This window comes from Doryrhamphus excisus, chromosome 17, assembly GCF_030265055.1.
Source record: "Doryrhamphus excisus isolate RoL2022-K1 chromosome 17, RoL_Dexc_1.0, whole genome shotgun sequence".
In the NCBI taxonomy this organism is placed as follows: domain Eukaryota; kingdom Metazoa; phylum Chordata; class Actinopteri; order Syngnathiformes; family Syngnathidae; genus Doryrhamphus; species Doryrhamphus excisus.
Window position 1 is genome coordinate 588910 of NC_080482.1, and position 19283 is coordinate 608192.

At 45.0% G+C, this 19283-nt stretch overlaps 1 protein-coding gene across 1 annotated transcript; it reads right to left on the reverse strand.

Annotated features, from left to right (window-relative positions):
- Positions 1 to 14229: 14229 nt before the first annotated feature.
- irx4a (iroquois homeobox 4a) lies at positions 14230 to 18984 on the reverse strand. The gene is made up of 5 exons (XM_058053445.1): positions 18635 to 18984; positions 17862 to 18110; positions 17228 to 17334; positions 15956 to 16266; positions 14230 to 15238 (listed from the first exon to the last, which is right to left on the reverse strand). The coding sequence occupies exons 1-5, from the start codon at positions 18677 to 18679 to the stop codon at positions 14529 to 14531; spliced, it is 1422 nt and encodes a 473-aa protein (XP_057909428.1). The 5' UTR covers positions 18680 to 18984; the 3' UTR covers positions 14230 to 14528.
- Positions 18985 to 19283: the final 299 nt, after the last annotated feature.

Sequence of the window (19283 nt, forward strand, 5' to 3'; positions counted from 1 at the left end):
GGAATACGTTATAAAACTAAGGATAGATCCCCTTGTCATTCACTCATTCCACTGACATTTTAAAAACTACTTTCTATTTTTAGAGTCTCAGTGTAATACGGAAAAATGTGTGTCACTTTTCAACGCTATACGGGATGCACGTTATTTTTGTTTCTAGATCTACTCCCTTTCCCAAGGAATGCTTGGCAATTTCCTTTATTATTTCCTTTATTATCATGTACCACATTTCAAAAAGGGCATATGAAAGCCAGTGATTGCATGTTCTAAACATGCTGTTCATTATGGGATGTTGTAGTAGTAATAGTAATAGTAATAGCGGTAATAGTTCAAGTGAGTAACTGTACTTGAACCCCCACCCATGTTCCCACAAACTGTGCACCTAAAGAATCATACAAGTGTTGTTTTCTCAACTTTTGCAATAAACATCTCAGCGAGAAAGAAGGCTTATGGATCCAATTTCTCACATCTCACATCTTCTTCCAAAATCAGTTTGTGTGTTTTATTCCACCTGACATGCTGTGTAAAAGTACACAAGTGTGCACGTGTCCATGTGACACGCGTAGCGGGTTCAACACACCTCTACACACACCAACAAGCATGCTCATGTTTAAATGTTCAAGCTCCGTTGGCCTGTTGTGGGGGTCCGGGGGTCTGGGGTGTCTGGGGTGTCTGGGCCCACGCACGCACGCACGCACGTGCACACACTGTAGAACTCACTGGAGACTCAACATTCACTTTCTTTGCAGCCCTTTCCCCCTGAAGTCTGATTTCCATCGTCTGACAAACACACGGCGAGTCTTCCACGTAAATAAATAAATCACCTCGGACCCGCAGATCGGTTAATGATCGGTTTCAGACTTGACTTCCTGCCTGCACAACAGATCTCACACGAGGCGCTACAAGCCGCGCCATGACAGAAGCAGAACGTTGTGAGCTCATTGAATCCCAAATAACGTCAGCGGATTATGACAGACTGTAATTGGTCTTTGCACTAAATGGCACACTCCTAACTTCCTTGTTAAAAGTCCTTAAAGGTAAAGCGGCGTGTCAAGCCCTGTGATGCTTCTCACCAAGAAGGGGGCTTTGCCGTGATTTTGGAGTGTAATTATCAAAGTAACACTTTGTGATATGTGACAAGGCAGATATCAAGGTGAAGGAAGAGTACGACACCCGGCGCAGCCTTCATCATAATTAATGCTTTTTTTTATACTTTCATGTGACACATTCAAGTTTTGTGGTGGATCTGGTTTTTAATTTGATGTAGCAGGTCTTATACCACATTAGATCTTAGACACGTCTATCCAGCTGTCAAACAAGCTGATCTAATTAGATGTCAGAGGAAAATGTATTACAGGCTAATATCCACTAACACAAAGAACGTAAATCAAAATGTGGGGGAAAAACACACAAATAACCCATGACAATTTTGTCATATTGTTCAGAAGGGCTTGGAATATGAAAGCTCTTTTGATTGGATAATATGGACCTGTCATGTTTATTTTTTATTAGAAAGTGAACCGCGCGGCAGGATGCTGCCAATATGTGGTCCATGAAATGGAAGACAATGAACTATCAAGGTCGTCAGAGGTCACGAGGCGCTGTCACTGTCTCTTAAGGTACAAATAAAAGTAGCGCACACTTTAGGGTGCTTTTTTGTCAGTTCACTAAATGAAAAGTGAAAAGTGTGCTCTGTTGGGTGGAGATCAGCTGACCCACTTGGCCATGGGCCTTTTCTGCGCGTTTTAAAGATATAAAAAAAGATAAAAAAAAACCACATTATGTCACGGCGCGGCATGTCTGTGTTGCGGTGCGACCCCAGGATGCAGAGAGCAGGACCGAATGCAGTTAAAAATATTTATTTTTGCAGTAATTGTAGCAGCAGGCAAAAGGCAACTCAGGTAGCAGAACGACAAATGATAATAATCCCACAAAGCGAGACGCACACACCTGAACTAAATAGACACTCAAATTAGGGACAGGTGTGGGTAACTAAGACAACGGAGGCAGACAAGGAAAAACAGGAAGTCAAACACAAAATAAGAGCGTGCCAAAAGGAAACCAAAGCCCAGACCGTAAACTCAAACCCAAACTGTCACTTGGGAACCCACACAGGGCGTGACACATGACGTATTACTACACATATGGGACATACTTATTCCTCCTATAAAGCCGTCTGAAAAAGTCTCCAAAAAGCACCAACAACCCTCCACTTACATAGCCTGCTACTAGCTGGTGAACAGCTAGCTTCACCACAGACTCGCCCGTAGCGTGCCAGCATCAGGCTCTGGTAAGGCTAAGAACTGTCTGTACTTTTTATCAAATTCCAGGCTGACATTCCTGTTATTGTTCCCAGTGAAGGGTTTGCATCTGCCGGCGTAGTCCTTCTGCGTTTGCTCATGAAGTCTTCTATGAACGGTAGATCGTGACAACCTGACCGCGACCCTCTGCAGGTTGTCGCTGATGTCACTCGGTCTCCCTGTTGGGCATCTGTTACTTCGAAAGACAGACGAGAGTTGTGGGTGTCCACACTCGGGAAACACCGCTTCCAGCATTTTGGTGGAAAATTGCTGGTCAATGGCTCCCCCCTGGCTTGGAACTGTAAACGGATCAATACGCTGCCAGCAGGGCCGGAATCGGGACTTTGCTGTAGCATAATTCAGCCTTAACAGAGCGTTTTGCTACACGTCCATTGCGGCGATGTTTTCGTAACGTCAGGACATTGCTACCCGGTTACGTATCGGCAAAGGTCAGCAGAGGCCATCGGTACCAGACGGCGATTACTCCAACAATTAAGTCATATTAGCCAGAGGTTGTATGAGCGAGTTTGGAAGAGGTTCCTGTATGGTCCACCACCGGTTGGAGTCTGGTTGAACGGCCGCCATCCTGAGGAGGGGGCAGAATGATTGAACTCAGAGATGCCAGCCAAATCTGTTTTGTACATAAGCGTGCCTCCCCTGTTTAGAGGACAAGTAAACACAGGAGAGAAGGTAGTTCAAACACGGATTGCACACAATGTGCAATAGTTTCACTCCATGGGAAAAAGGGCGAGAAGATGGCTGAACTCTGACCTCTTAATAGCCATGATAAGAATATTTGGTGCATAAAATCACTTCATAACGAAGACAATCACTATAAGTCACAGCTTTTATGTGTCACGGAGTATAAAACCGATACGGTGACCCCCCCAAGACGCTTTCAATTTCATGGCACCGTATGTCTTTCCACAGTTTTCACTGTGAGCCTCGGTTCTGTTCAAAGGAAATTGCTATTTATGTCAGGATTTATTTGGAATGAAATAGGACAGAGACATTTGCGGAGACATTCTTTAACAATGCAGGAGGAACGCCAGGCCACGGAGAACACAATAGATTACACACGCCGAGGGAGACGTGCCAGGGGACAAACGCTTTCTACTTTTTCCTTATCCAAATCATCTTTATTTTATTAGCTGTATTCTCCATAGGCTTCACGGTGGCAGGATAGCCATGCGTTCAGACACTCCCTCACGCACACACACATGCACAAACGTGACAGGACCCCAGATCTCCACTGGTGCATGTAGTGATTCTGGTTTTTGTCCCTTGTGGAGTTTTCATTTCCCCCCTTTCTAACCACGGAGGATCGCAAACACCAGCAGCCACACATAATTAGTATTGGAGAAGACACAAAGAACAGTTCCTAATTACCACAAACATCCTGCTGGTTTGGTGCACACTTTTGTGTGTCATTGGAAAGGGGCTAAAGATCAATAGCGTTCAATGGAAACTAATTGTGAAGGGCGAGCGCGGGCATCTGCGAGGCGTCTATTTGGACGGGCGATGGCAAACCACGAGGAAGATTTTTCACTCAGTTAGCAAAGCCTCTCAGCGCAAATTTATGTGAAACTGTGCGTGAAAAATGGCTGAATAAAATACCCATAATTCTTCTATTATTCAGTAACTCTCGAGCAGCGTGGAGTGATGGGAAGCAGATGGGAAATGGGAGTCGGAGAGGAGCATCGTCCAGCTGAATGACTGCAGATACTCACGTATGTTCTTAACGTGTCTTTAACGTGATGCGTTAGGCGTGAGGACCACAAAACAACAATAGTGAGCTTTTAATGAAGATCTTCAAACGCTGAGCATGCTAATTCATTTGCATACTTTACTCTACTCTACCTTCTTCCTGACTCGAATTACTGGGAAAAATAATTTATGGTGGACAAGTGGTTAGCATGCAGGCCACACGGTCAGGAGATGGGGAGACCTGGGTTGGAAACCACCCTCGGCCATCTCTGTGTGGAGTTTGCATGTTCTCCCCGTGCATGCGTGGCTTTTCTCCGGGTACTCCCCCCCAATTCCAAAAACATGCTAGGTTAATTCCAAATTGTCCATAGGTATGAATGTGGGTGGGAATGGTTGTTTGCCTATACGTGTCCTGTGACTGGCTATGGGGTAGGCTCCAGCATACTCCCTCGACCCTGATGAGGATAAGCAGTATAGGAAATGGATGGATGGATAATTCATCAGTTTATTTTCAGTGCTATATGCTTTGTATTTAGTTTTTAATTACATAACTAAAGATTTAACGCTGATGCTAAAAAGGACATATTTACTACCCCAGTGGCGTCAGGTTTTATAGACAGGGGAGGCGTAGCCCCCGGGTAGGGTTGCCAGCCATCGTTTGAAAAACTCAATCATCCCATACTCGGAAACAAAAGCGTGTGTCCCATGAAAAGGGACTTTGTCAGGGTGCTTTATGTGACATCTTATAGCAAACTTATTTCTCATCTACTTCTTCCTTATTTGTAATTGCACTGGAATGTTGTGTGCACTAAAATAATAAAAAAAAAATAACGGCAAAACATGAACACAAAACACGGGGAACCCACTGACCTACAAATCCTGCAAGCTGCTATGCATTTGCTCAAGTGATTATTCCTATGCAGACTGAATAAACAGGATATTGATGGAGGAGAATTCAAACACTCCAACAACCAGGACCCTGACTGCAGATGTGTGCCAGGTTCAAAGACGTGCATATTTACACCGGGGTGAAGTAGTAACGCTTACAAGAGAAAATGAGTAGTATTTGGTGACTTTTCACTATCCCATACCTTTTTACTTACCATGTACTGCATTTCTGTTTCCATGTTCCTGGATTCCCTCCTGCTGTTGTAACACCCGTGATCCTGAACACACACTTGCATGGGGGCGCCCACACAATCCCAATCACACAGCGATTAGAGGGGGGGGGGGGCACCGACCAACGGTCAAAGCCAATACACACATCCCACACGCACAAATGTCAGCTGGCTGTGATCATTGGCAGTGACCTTGGTATAATCTCTATCTAATTATATACACAGCCAGGTTTACTGTTTCCATGTGGAGACCTGAGAAAATACGACCTGCTAATCTTATTTGCACACATCACATAACCTGTTGGGGGACGGAGGGCGGAGTCGAGGGATTCCACTTCCTATCAAGTCCATGTAGCCAAATAACAACAAATTGCCCTAACATCGATTCTTTTCCTTCGTATCAAAGCACTTGGCATTAGCCTGTTGGTCAGATATTAAGCATAAAGTAATATGATGTCATTTGAGGAATATGACTGAATTTGACCTAAACAGGAAGTACTCACCCAAATGTCACGGCTGTTCTTGTAGTTGTTTTGTTTCTGGACAATATTCGACACGAAGCCCAAACTAGCATGGCTGACACCCTGATAGCAATAATAGGAAAATATTGTATTGTTTCCTCAGTGCCCACAGAGTAAACCTTCACACGCACATGGCTGATGTTCAAACTCCACACAGATGCCCAAGTGGAGAGTGGAACCCTCGACCCTCTTAGCCAGTTCACCGTCCTGTAGCAGCCCTCATTTGAACGATTTGAGATACACGATAATGTCTCTGGTATTTACAGTTTCATCACTCTTCTATTCTGTGGGGGGGGGGGGGTCAATATGAAGGAAGCATTAATATGACTTACGTGGTTGACGCAGTCAGCGATTAAACGAGATAGAGCTTCTATTACAAGGACAGCCTCTATGTGAGGAAATATGGAAAGTGTTTGTGAGATTATGTTGCGTGTGTATACTACTACTGCATACCACGTGTCCCTTACTGTGATGCCAGAAATACTACTACAAAGTAAATGATTTTCTGTGTGTGGACAGTCAGCAGGAATAATTCCATTGGATGGAATATATTGTCTCTACAAAGGAAGGATGATACGCTCGCTCTCTAACACGCACACATTATGTAAATAATGTATGCGTCTTAAAGGGTCCCCCCCCCCCCCCCCCCCCCCCGCCAGCGATGGCCCAGTTAATTAGAAGGACTTGCACTTAGGATGGTTCTTCTTCATTGGCAGATGTCCTTCATCTTGTTGGCCTTGCTCTCCGCTTGGTGTTTTTTATCTCCTTCACTGAAGACTCCAGTTTTCAACTTTTGGTCCTTTCTTGTCCCTGCTTTGTCTAATTCTCATATTTGATCTTCTTATGACTGTAGTCCATATGGTTCCGTATTTTCCATGTGTTGTGGCCTGGCAACCCCCCACGGGGTTGAGATACCCAAACCTGGCGTGTTTGTGCCTTGCTACTCCCGCCAATTAAACGTCACCTTTACATTTTACTTCTGCTTACTTCTGCTTGAACTTCTGCTTGAACCTTGTCAAGCTCCTTTATTTCAACTCCCAAGAAGCGGAGCCCTTGGTCTGGTCTATGCACCCCCAAACCCATCTGATGACACCCATGCCGAGCCTTTCTCATCCATCACATTATCTTCCAGAGATGAGATATTAGCCCTCTTTGTCCCGTCAGCCAATTACCTGCTGCCGTCTGCTTGAATCACCTGCATTGCAAATGTGACCTTTACTTAGAGGGCTGATTGCATATTTTCCAGAGTGCACGAGAGAACGTAGACTTTGAAGGTGTGTGTGCTTTCACAGGGAACATGTGATCTCCAGATTGTGAAGAGAACTGAAGAGCATTTCCAGGAGCCTTGGACTGCCTCTAAAGTCATACGGGACGTGTTTCACGGAGAACATTCATTTGTGTGTGTTTGCTATTCTCTATTGTGTGTGCACCTAAAAGTGTTAGCGTGTGCATGTGACTGCGCCAGTGAGCATGCCCTGTGACCCCCACCCCGGCTCCTCAGGTGATGGGCTGTCGTGAATGTTAATGTTCTGTGATGGCTGTGGAGCAAATAAGTGTTTCTGACACTGTACAGGCTCCCATTACAGGAGCAGGCCAAACGGGCTCGCTAGTGCCTTAATGAGGAGGCGGGTCAGTCAGCCGCAGCCACTGTACCAGTCACACAGTCTGCTCAAGCACGGACCACCTCAACACCTTCGACTGCGTTTGGGGGGGGGGGGCAGCGGGCTCTTGCAGACCTTTCCAAACCTTCCTCTGGTTAGACGGACTTCCTGGTGACAGGACTTACATACTCAGTCTAATTTCTCAGTCTAGTTGGCAAAGTTTGGGCAAACATTTCTTTTGACTTGCAGATGTACTTTATTTTTTTTTTTTTTTACATGAAATCGATATTGATGAATTTTTTAAATATAATTTATTTATGATGTAAAATTTATAAACAATTCTAAGTCAAAGATAAGTCCATGTTGACTAGCGAAGAGCCCAACACAGGAAGTTGTACTTTCCCAACAACTGAACCTGAGCCCACGACACAACAGGCTGAGCTGGAGGCCCCCAGCTGGAGGCCCCCAGCTTGAGGCCCCCAGCTGGAGGCCCCCAGCTCAGCCAATCATCCGTAAGCTGCAGATACTCTGCACTGGTGACTCCAGCCCCCAAGTCAAGTGGAGTGCCTCGAGTCGAGTGTCCGTAAACTTGGCGTTGGCAGGTTCTTTGAGTGCCTGTGACCTTCTTTGAGTACTCGCTGTAGATGATTGGCGTCATGAGGAGCTCGGATTGGAACAGGAAGTGGAAAGAAGAGCGGGTTTGAACCAAGGACCAGATCTTTTGCTTTTTCCACAGGATACATTTACGCAAACACAGCGGGAGCAGCGGTACATCAACGAGTTAACAGAGACAAATACCCGTGAGTCTTGAACGGTTTTGAACGACTTGTTCAATGTTTCACCATCTTGAATTGTTTGTCATTTCACATACAATTCTAGAAGCTCTTATCGCGTATCTTTTGTTGTGAAAAAAATAAACATAATTTGAAATACTCCTCTGTGTTGGACCAAAGTGCTTTTATTAATAGCCCTTGTCATTTTGTCTTCATTTGGTTGACTATATTTTCTATCATATGTGAAAATAAATGAATTTGTGAACATTTCAAGACCTCAAGACCCTTGACGAGTCTGAAGTCCCAGTTATCCTGACAGCCCGTGGACGCAGTAAACTGAAGCACCTCCAATCCACCGCAGGTTCAAGGCTTCGGACAAAGAAGCCGTCCGTCTCTCTCTCGCTCCTCCCTCTGGATTGTCTAGAAAATGTACAGCTTGTAGCTGAGTCCACCATTATTTCCCAAAACAGGTAGAAACCACATCGCTTGGCTGACTCATCACAATCTGACCAATTTGAAGGGGAAATGAACGCCCCCGTTTTTACCTGTTGAGCGTAAAGCAAAGAGCAGTAAGTCGGCGTAAGCGAAGCCAGGAAGCAAACATTAGGCCTGATTGAGACGCATGGCAGGCGGTGAATCACCTAACTGTGAGCACATCCTCACACTTGGCCGGGCTGTCTCTCAAAACGCCCAAAGTGGTCTATAGCGGACCTGTTGGAGTTACTGAGTCGTCACACTACATGTTGTAGCCCAGGAGCGATGGGCCCACAAAGGTGTCTCACTGCCGCTCTCTGCGGGACTTGTTAGAGGAACTATTTTGGAACCTCAATATGGCTGCTGCAGGGGAACTTACTTCAGCGGCAGATCTGCTGGATTTCCTTTCCTGAAGGACAGTCGTGGGCTTTAGGATCGTGTTTAAAAATACGTAGAAATAAAAAGCATGATTCTTCTACCTTGAATTTTCTTCATGTTCTGGAGGAAGTACATCTAATTTGGAACTAAGTGCTTCTCATTTGGACTGCACAGTGGAGCCTTACGTTAGGTTAAGTTAAGTTGAGTTAGGTTAAGTTAAGTTAACACGTCGGCATAAAGCCAAGTGGTTGCGTGTTGAAATCTTCACTTGGCTCTCCGTGTTTGCATTTTCTCTAAAAAATCAACCTCTTTTGGATTTTGGATTGGGAAAAATGGAAGCCATGTTTGATGCATGATCACAAAATGTAAAATGTTGAGTGAACTCAACATTCAGTCTGAGCTACACGCTCTTTGGAGGGACTAAAGCAACACATTGAGGAGACTGTAGCTCCTTTACTTTAGACGCTTACTGATTTATACTTCACCAATGGCATCTTCAAACACTTGGAACAAGTACTTGTGTTGAGGGAAAGCTGAGGTACTAATTAGTATGTTTTGGAACCTTTGGAGCACAAAATAAAAAGGCTGGAAAGGTCAGCACTAAGTCTCCTCTGGCTTTTGTTCTTTAAACAACAGTTTATTATTGACCTGTATTGACTTATAAACGCAAGAATGTTGGTAAAACACAGTCTCTTTTGACCTTTAGCAATTATGTCTATGCAGTTTTTGCAGTGGCTGCACTGTAGGTGGAAGTATATTGCCACCATGGTTTCCACATATTCTATCAACATCTTTTGGAGATGAAAATTGCGGATATAATGTAATTATATCTGCAATTTCACTCTAAAAATAGCCAGACGGGGAACGACTCAGACGGCTTGTACAATCTCTGCTATCGGCTGGTGAGCTTTCCTGAGTTGAAGTTGTCAGACGGAGATGAAGTGTGGTCTGATGCCCCATGATCACACCCTCTTGACCTTTAGAGGGTAAGTGAAAAAACAATCCCACAGACTAAAACCGGTGGGAGATACACTGACATCTAATTTTAGAAGTATGACTGGCATGAATGCTATGCATTTATGATATATTAAGCATACATTTTGAATTTCCGACGTAACCAATGTGAAAATTGCTGGACTCAATTTCACAAAAATTAAAAATGTATTTATTTTTTTAAAGGTGCATTCTTCTCCAAATAAAACATATATATAATATATCTCATATCCATCTGATACTGCCCTATTGATGATATTGATATTGGACTGTGCTGGATTTGTCTTTCTGTGTTAACATTCATCACCTCTTTTAGGACCTTATAGTCTGGATTAATCATCCAATAAAGTAACTGTTACGTCCTAAAGGGGTCTAGGGCAAAAGTATTTAATTCTAGGAGCAACAGAAAACAATCCCCACAACTGGGGACGAAACAAAAAGTCAACACCAGGACGCAAAAAGAAACCAGTGAAACAAAAGTAATGGACACCAAATGGCTGAGCACGCAGCACACAGCACACAGCACACCGCTCTGCAGAGGAAAAGGGGCGGACCACATACAAAAGCATCCCACTCACTACGGGACGTAACAGTAACATTTACTTTATTCCTTATCGAACCTTTGGCATGATTCACGTGTGAAGACCTGCTTGTCTTCACGAATGGTTCAGTCATCTAGTCAGACTTTGGAGAAGCACTTAAGCTGGTGAAAAGCGCAGCCCCTCCAGCTAAAGCCTCTTGACCTGTGGAATGACGGCAGGGAGGGGACGGCAGGGAGGGGCAATGGTGGCCAGGGACTAAAGACACATCGTGGACACGTGCTTTTGGCAGCAGACCTCCGAGCAGACTCACACGTGCACATACAGACCCACAATAGAAGAGGAATACACTCTTAAAATCCTCAAGTGGTGGGGGTGGGGGGGGGCATCTCACCCACCATGGCGTCTGCTGACTGATGACAAGGACACACCACCATTTCCATCTCTTACTTCCCCACCTTTAAACTACCAACCATGGCACTCTGTTGACTCCAGCCTACTTTGGTCAGTTTGCACCCTCAGATAAATAGCCAATCATATCATAGAATCATATCCATATCATATTATATTATACAATGACATCACTTTGTCATTAAAGTGCATGGGAAAAATAGATAGACACGCCATGACCAATCGTCTTGGCCCCATCCACCATCTACCAATCTACCAACCCATCTACCAATCTACCAATCTACCAACCCATCCACCATCTACCAATCTACCAACCTACCAATCTACCAACCCATCTACCAAGTGTTGTATCAACACAAAGTGGCTAAGTACATTTTATATAAACTTGCCAACAGGAAACTGTCTCCTTGTCTCCTTGTCTCCTTGTCTCCTTGTCTCCTTGTCTCCTTGTCTCCTTGTCTCCTTGTCTCCTTGTCTCTGTGTGACACCTCCTCCTTGTCTTGAGACTCAACTCCGCAAACCTCAGAGAGTCGACCCCCCCACTCGGTGTGTTCAGTCAATACTGTTTCATTTGCAACGGTCAACCAGGAGCTCACATCATCTGACATTTAGATAATATTTCATCTAAAAGGAAAATAAAATAGAAGTTTGATTCCAAAGCTGCAGGCTGTTTTGCTTATTGTGGCCCAGGAATTTGGATATCATATTTTAATTGTAACAAAAGGCCAATCCACTGATTCTCAGGAAGGCCAGGAAACACCATTGTGTACGTATGTGTGTATGCGTGTATGTGTGTGTACGTGTGTATGCGTGTATGTGTGAAAGTGTGTGTGTGCGTGTATGCGTGTACGTGTGTTCCCTTCCCATTGTCATGCTTCACGTTCCAAAGCCATCATTGCTGTTCTGGTGGTATTAATGTTTGTCAGGCAATAGATTAAATATCCAATTAAGCCTGGCGAGGAATCATTTAAAGGAACGGTTCTATGTTCTATGCGTGTGTGTGTATGTGAGGGAGTTGTGTATGTTGATGTGTAATGGTGTGTAAATATATTTATGGCTCAGGGTCACAGTGGCATTAACCTGACCCAGACTGCGCCTCTCATGGGATGCTCCGGGGCGCTGATTGTTCTGTGTTGCAGGCAGCTTCTGCGGCCCCATCGCGGGTTTGGGTGGGTGTTTGTTTTTAAGACAGATTGGTGGAAACTTTTCATGGTATGCATCACTTGGAAGATGCCCTGCTTGGCCAAAAGAGGTCTCTATAAATATCCATGATTTTCATATACACGCTGTATTGATGATGCCAAAGTAGATGTTTCTGATGACATCATGGAAGCGTCCTGATCAACACGAAACTGCTGTGGAAACGAGCCAGGTAAGTGATGGCGGCGTTTGGTAGCATTCACCCTTGGCTCACTCAGGCCTAGAGTCTGGCAGGTGGTCGGAAACCCACCTCCCAGGCGGTCTCGGTTCCCTTGTTGGTCCAGTCCTGGCCTGCGTTCACACTGAACCAAACGAAGCGTACTAACGGAGTCCATTTTAACCGTCCCAAAAATGGTGACTTGGTATGAATGGCTTGACTCAGCGTCCCGATATTTGCAAGCGGGTAGCAGGAGGAGGAAATATTCCCTTAAATGTCCCAGCAGTCAGCCACATGCCAAAGGCCTAGATCTTATTCAAGTTTAAACCTCTAATTGGCAACGTTTAAAAGGCATTTAAGGCTGGCCTTTCTTCTACACTTTTCTCATTCCCTGTTTAATGTGTTGTGTCAAAGTCTATTACCTCACTTGGACGTTTTGGTCCCTTAAAAAGGGAGAGGGAGGGGGAGATTGAGCGAGGTAGGGAGGTAGTGGGTGCTGGGGAAAAAAACCATCAGCTGAGGGTTGCCAGGTCGATAAAGCTTTTAGATTTGGAGATGTTTTCTGGGGAGCCCATTTCCTGCGGCTAAGAGTTGTTAATGGAGCTTAAGGAATTATCTTATGACTCTCTGTTTCAGTTTATTTGGAGGCCGGACCCCGTCACCCCCCCCCCCCCCCTCCTGAATATGCTGCTGTCAAAACTGCTTAATGAAAAGTAACGCGTCGCTGATTACAGTTTTATATGGTCTCTATGTAAAAAGCGCCCTGTTCATTTACCACCGCGCTCCCTCTGTGTGTTCGTATTTGACACGGCTGAATGATTTACTTCTACACTCCCTCCTTCTTCTACTCCCTCCTCCTCCTCACATAGTCCCTCTAATAAAACGTAATAAAATCTACCTTCATGCTAAATTAATTAAACATCATGGCAGGGTTGTCTTATCAGGCAAGCGTTGTGTTGCATAATAATCCATTAAGTAGCAATTAACCCCACCTATGTGTCAGGTTATATGTTTGTCATAAATCATCAAAATGCTGACTTTTTTTAAATAAGTGCAAACAGAAACATTAACGCTGACTCCAATAGAAAGTAAATCCCCTTTGACCGGCACGCTATTTTTTTCCATGCAGGAAAGAAGGGGGCTCAGTCGTTCATGCTTTTTCCCATTAAAATTCATCCCTGCAGCCCCCCCCCCCCTCCCTCCCCGTCTCCAGCAGGACAGAGTCCCATGAGGGCTCCACTTTCGCCATTACTGTCAAGTACCCTTGACTCTTTTTCCCCCTCTTTTTGCCCTTTTATCTGCAACAACTAATTCCACTTCCTTTGCCCTTTTCACTTGGAGACGACATGAGTGGCTACCTTTCACTTTCCTTCCAGGGGAGATTTTTTTTTCCTGCTGTGGATGTTGTCTCAGGGAAAAGTGTCAAAACGATCCTTTCCTGAACCTAATGAATGCACGCTGAATAAGTGAGCAGTTGGACAGCTGCATCATGGAGCGGGTTGAGATGTTTGGGGAAGGGGAAATCGATGAGGTGCTGTGGAATATGTCCACCGACATCCCAATTACAGCCCGTGGAGATGGCATCAACGTGTGCATCCTCAATGTCCGACTGTCTTGGGGGCTTTAACACCGTAATAACACATGCAGTCAAATCTACGCAAGATATGTGAATATTGTGAAGATGGCGTCCGATTGAGACCAGGACATCCATTCAGGCTCAGGAGTCAACCAATAGTTTACAATATTCAACTTTTTGATATATATATTTTTTATATTATGAGATGGTCAGTTTGGGTTTAGCTGTAAATTTAAACCATCAGCATTATTAAGAGAAATATTATGATATGATGATTATATGATATTCATCCATAGGATATAAATGTGTCACTTTTTTAATTGGACTACTGAAGTTAATTAACTTTTCAAATAATTTATTGAATCGCATCTGCGTTATTATTTTTCAATGATATTAAAAAAATAGTTCCAGGCTCTAGCACCATGGACAGCAACTCCGAAGGCCCGCTATGAAGTGAACATTAGTGACATCGCCCCACCTCTTGGAGCACCGTGCTTCTGTGATACTCATTGTTTTTATTTAATAGTGACTTCCAAATTATTATTGTAATCATTTATGCATGCTCATAAGAAATGAAGGCAAATAAATAATAAATACTGTAAACCTCGGGGCATTTTCCCCGATATGTAAACATATTATACAATTCTAAGAATTGTGTGCGTGCGTTGAAAATAATAATCATAAAAAAAAGTGAAGGGAATTGAAGTTGAATTATGTTACAGGATGTAACGGCTACAAGAGACAAGTTTGTCCTTTCAAAATAAAGGGTCCCATTTGGCATCGTTACGAACAGAAGAGTTTGTTGAGAGTTTTGGGGAACGCCACGGCACTGTCTTTGGGCCCCTCCTGCTGCAGGACGCCGGGGCCGCTCTTGTCCGCGTCCAGGAGGGATCCTTTGGCGGCGTTGCTGCTCCAGGAGACGGTGGTGTGGGTCAGTGCCTGGCTCAAAGTGCTGTGCCTGAACAAGGGGTCGTGGAAGACCCCGTCCACCCAGTTCCTCAGTGTGGTGACGGGCGAGTCCTGCCTGTGGTCCGGGCCGGCGGCGGGCGAGGTAGCGGCGGGTGGCGGGCTGAGGGAGGGGGCGGGGGGCGGCGGTTGGCACCGCAGCATACAGGACGGGTATTCAGTCTGGACCAAGGACGTGGCGGTCTGGGCCAAAGACCAGATTCGCGGTTTTCCGTCTAATATGTGGTGCTGCGGTTGCTGGTTGAAACACGGCTTGGGCTGCGCTCTGCTCTCCGTCTGGAACTCGTCCGGGTTCGTTTTGAGGCAACCTTTGCTCAAGTCCCGCTCCCCTGCCAGGGAACCCGGACCGGAGATTTTCATGGACACGTCCTTGACGAGGTGCTCGGCGGGGCAGTCGCCGGTGGTCGTCATGTGGGGGTTCATGTGGTATCGGTGCTTCAACTCGCACTCCGAGCTCTCGGACTCCAGGGTGTCAAAATCCTCCAGGTCGCTCAGCTGGAGGTCTTTGCTGGACCGGCCTCGACTGTCTGCATGGAGGAGACGACAAAGCAGAAGGTCACTTCCGGGACTGCCTCTTTTATTTCCACTCCAAAAATGCTGATCGTTTTATTGAGTGCATGAATTCGTGAAGTGGGATAATAATAATAATAATAATCATAATAATCAAAATAATAATCAAAATAATAATCTGGATGCAGAGCACATTATAAAGCGTTTAAATAATATCCAAAGTGTTTTAATGTGGAGGGTGACAACAAAGAAAAAAAACAAGACATTTTAATAATCCCTTTTACTGAACTTTATGAATGACAATATTAGGATGTCATCTACTCTAGACTCAATTCCATAAAATGTATTTATTATACTCAAACCATTGAAACCATTTAGATGAGCTGATTTGGGCCTAAAAGACTTCCTGCCATTGCAAATCATATTATTACTGTACAAAAACAAGAACAATAACTTATGTAAAAAGGCAATAAAACATAACGTTAGGGTTTGAATCCGTATTAATTGTGTCCTTCATGGAGTCCATGGCGTTAAACAGCAAGGCTTATATTCGTACAGCGTTCAGGAAAGGCATCTCCTTGTCAACACCCCACATTCCTGGAGACCCGTCATAAATCTCCTCACCGCATCCTGGCCCCGAGACAAGAAACCTTGGATAGGTTTTGCCAAGCTGACCGGAAGCGGAAGTGGAAACGGAAGCGGAAGTGGAAGGAAAGCCCTGCATGGACACTGACCATTTTCATTACTTTCACTTTTGATCTGCTCCTCCTGGGAGCCGTCGTCGTCGTCATCATATCGCTTTTCCTCGGAGCCTTTATTCCTGGGGGGCCATGTCATCTTGTTCTCTTTCTTCAGCCTCCTCCTGGCGTTGGCGAACCACGTGGACACCTGAGTCAGGGTCATCTTGGTGATGATGGCCAGCATGATCTTCTCGCCTTTGGTGGGGTACGGGTTCTTCCTGTGCTCCTGCAGCCAGGCCTTCAGGGTGCTGGTGGTCTCACGTGTGGCGTTCTTCCGCCTTGGTCCTCCATCCATGGAGCCGTATCTGCTCAGGAGAAGAACACAAAGGTGAAGAGATCATCTCGTATTGAAACATATTACGCAATCTCAGTGGCGAAGATATAACGATCTATTGATGATCTCCACTTCCTTGATTCCTGAGTACTTTCAATACTATGATGGCCTAGAAATGGAGAACACAGAGCACCGCTAAGACCATAGGCAGTTTGAAGGCTCGCCCAGAAGACAAGATGATTTGAGTGCATTTTAGGGTCCCTAAAACCACCACTAATCACGGGCCTGGGGGGCATAATGACACACATTTGTCATCAATAACTTTTAGAATGTGATTTATGAATGATGATTTATGGGAGCAGCGTATTGTCTAGACAATCTCAAAGTGCCCCCCCACATACATATGCCCCCATTTAAAATGCACAGTGTTGATAGTCTGTCAGCAGAGAGCTGTAAAAGTCCTCTGGGGGGGGGCGTTTATGAGGCCTTATTACTCTGCAGAGCTTAGTGCAGGTCAAGCGCCGCTATGGGACTCAAAAGGGCCGAGCGGCACCTTTCCTCGTTCCATTTGCTCCTCGAGCAAATAAAACAGACGGTAAAATTGCTTCATGGGGGGTAATGATGAACCCCCGGGTAAAAGGCCGACAGGTAACGTGGGGCTGCTGGAGGCCCCTTGTTCTCCTGAGTGTTCTTCTGAGTGTTCTTCTGAGTGCTACATTTGCAGGCAGGAAGTTCACGTCGGAACCAGGAGGAACGTTTGGGAGAAGTCCCTGACAGCCCACTTTGCTCATGGGCACTCCTGTCAGGTTTTGATACTTCATGTTGTTAATTGAAACAAATGTTTTGGTGAAATCTTTGTGCATTATATTACAAACATAGCATATTTTATGAAATATTATGAAATGGTTATTATCAAACACAGTCAGCGCAGTATCAAATATATATATATATTTACGTATATATATTTGTCAACACCAACATCCTGTTGTTACCTGTCATACTGATACTGCCCCAAGGTTGGGTCGTAGGGGTAGTAGGCTGTCGCTGGGGTGATTCCCGCATGTGCCGAGGCGCTGGCGTCTTTTGCATCAAATGTGCCCTGCAATCAACCAAAAGGCGCCCGGTTACCAAGACTAGAAATCCTGCTGCTAAAAGTGGGGGCCACCATGCATCCTGAAATGTGCTGCCCTGGTCTGCTGGACCCTTGGTAGGGGGGGTTGTAAAATATGGCAACATCTGGAGGCCGGAATAGAGATTCAATGACTCTCTTAAGGGGTTTCTAAAACAGACTTCCATATAAAAGAGGGAAGAAAAAACAGTAATAATATTTGCAGCTTTGGCAGAGTACCTTTCATACAGTGTAGCTTCACAGCATAGAAAATAATATTTTCAAAGATCATAAAAACCTTATTGCAACTGATTTATTTCCCTTCTTTTTTATTCAATTTTTTAAATATTATGAAATAATATCCTTAATTTCCCCACATCCTAATCACACATTTTTTCGGGGATGAATGCATGCAAACAATCTTTTTTTTACGACAGAATTGTCTGGCTTCTGGGACGCCCAGGATTACGCAGGCTCCCCAGCCTCCCTTCATCAACCCCAAAAAAGAAGGTGCTCACCAGCGAGTAGAAGGCGGAGGCGTCGGTGCCGTACGTAACGTAGTTGCCGTACCCTTGGGTGCCGGCGTAGGGGCTCCCGTAGACCCCCAGGGCGGCCGAGCTGAGCTCATGCCTGGCGGTGGCCAGCAGCCGGCTCTCGTACACCGGGCAGTAGACCGGCGTCTGGCCGGACGCGGCCACCCCGGAGTCGGCGATGGACCTGCCGGTGGACTCGCAGCAAGTGCTCAGAGAGTTGCTTGTCATTAGGAACTGCGGGGGTGGGGGGGTCGGGGGTTGTGTCCAGAAATAGATGAAATTAGAGAGACAAATAGAGGATGTAGAGAAATTAGAGAGAGAAATAGATGATGTTTATAAAATGTGCTATATAAATAAAGTGGATTGGATGTAGAGAAATAGATTACGGAGAGAAGGGGCTATCGTAAAGTTTAGCAACTACATTTCCGATATAAAAACATGAAATAAAAATAAGCCTCGGCGGTTTTATGTCCATTATGCGTCTTTTTGCTCCAAATCTAAAGTGATAACAAAATGACTGCCCAAAGAAAATTGCATTGGCGCAAACATGTGCGGAACAAGTTGTCAAGTGCGGATGGTTTTCTTTGAAATTGAATGACTCCTCCGGTGTTTTTCCTCTGCTAAAGGAGGAAAAGAAACACCTTCCACTTCCGACAGCGTCGTTCATTCTTGCGCAAAAGTGCGTAAAAAGAGCAAACTCGGATCGATGACATAATCAATGGCATTGGAAAGTGAAAAGGACTCATTGAACGACTTACTTGCGGAGCAGACGAGTAGGGGTATCCGAATTGTGGATAGGACATGGTAGAGGTCCCCAATATCCGGCAGGAAGCGAGACCTTCGTCGGTCTCCGCCGTCCGGCAGGCTGCCGCTGCTCGACTGTGGCGATTGATTGGGAAGCTCAGGCTCCTTGGAAGCTTATAGGGCGAAGCACGGTAGCATGTTTAATTTGTGGGAATTGCCCCGCCGCTCCAACACCTTTCCGAGAAAAAAAGGAAAAGGAAAAGAGAGAAAAGCATGAGGCGGCGCCACTTAAAACATGTCTGTGTGATAAATAGAAAAAAAAATGATGTCTTGGGCTGGGATGGCAACTTTGCTGTCAGTTACATATTTTGGCTTGTATAAAAAAGTAGTATAAAAGACGTCAGCAGCAGAGGCGGGTTGTTTTAAAAGGATGTGGCTGTGACGTCACACGACGTTCGGTCGAAAATATCAGCCGACTGGAACTTTAATATGCTTTTTTGATATGGAGATGAAGAGGTCAAATGCTATCTATCTATCTATCTATCTATCTATCTATCTATCTATCTATCTATCTATCTATCTATCTATCTATCTATCTATCTATCTATCTATCTATCTATCTATCTATCTATCTATCTATCTATCTATCTATCTATCTGTCTA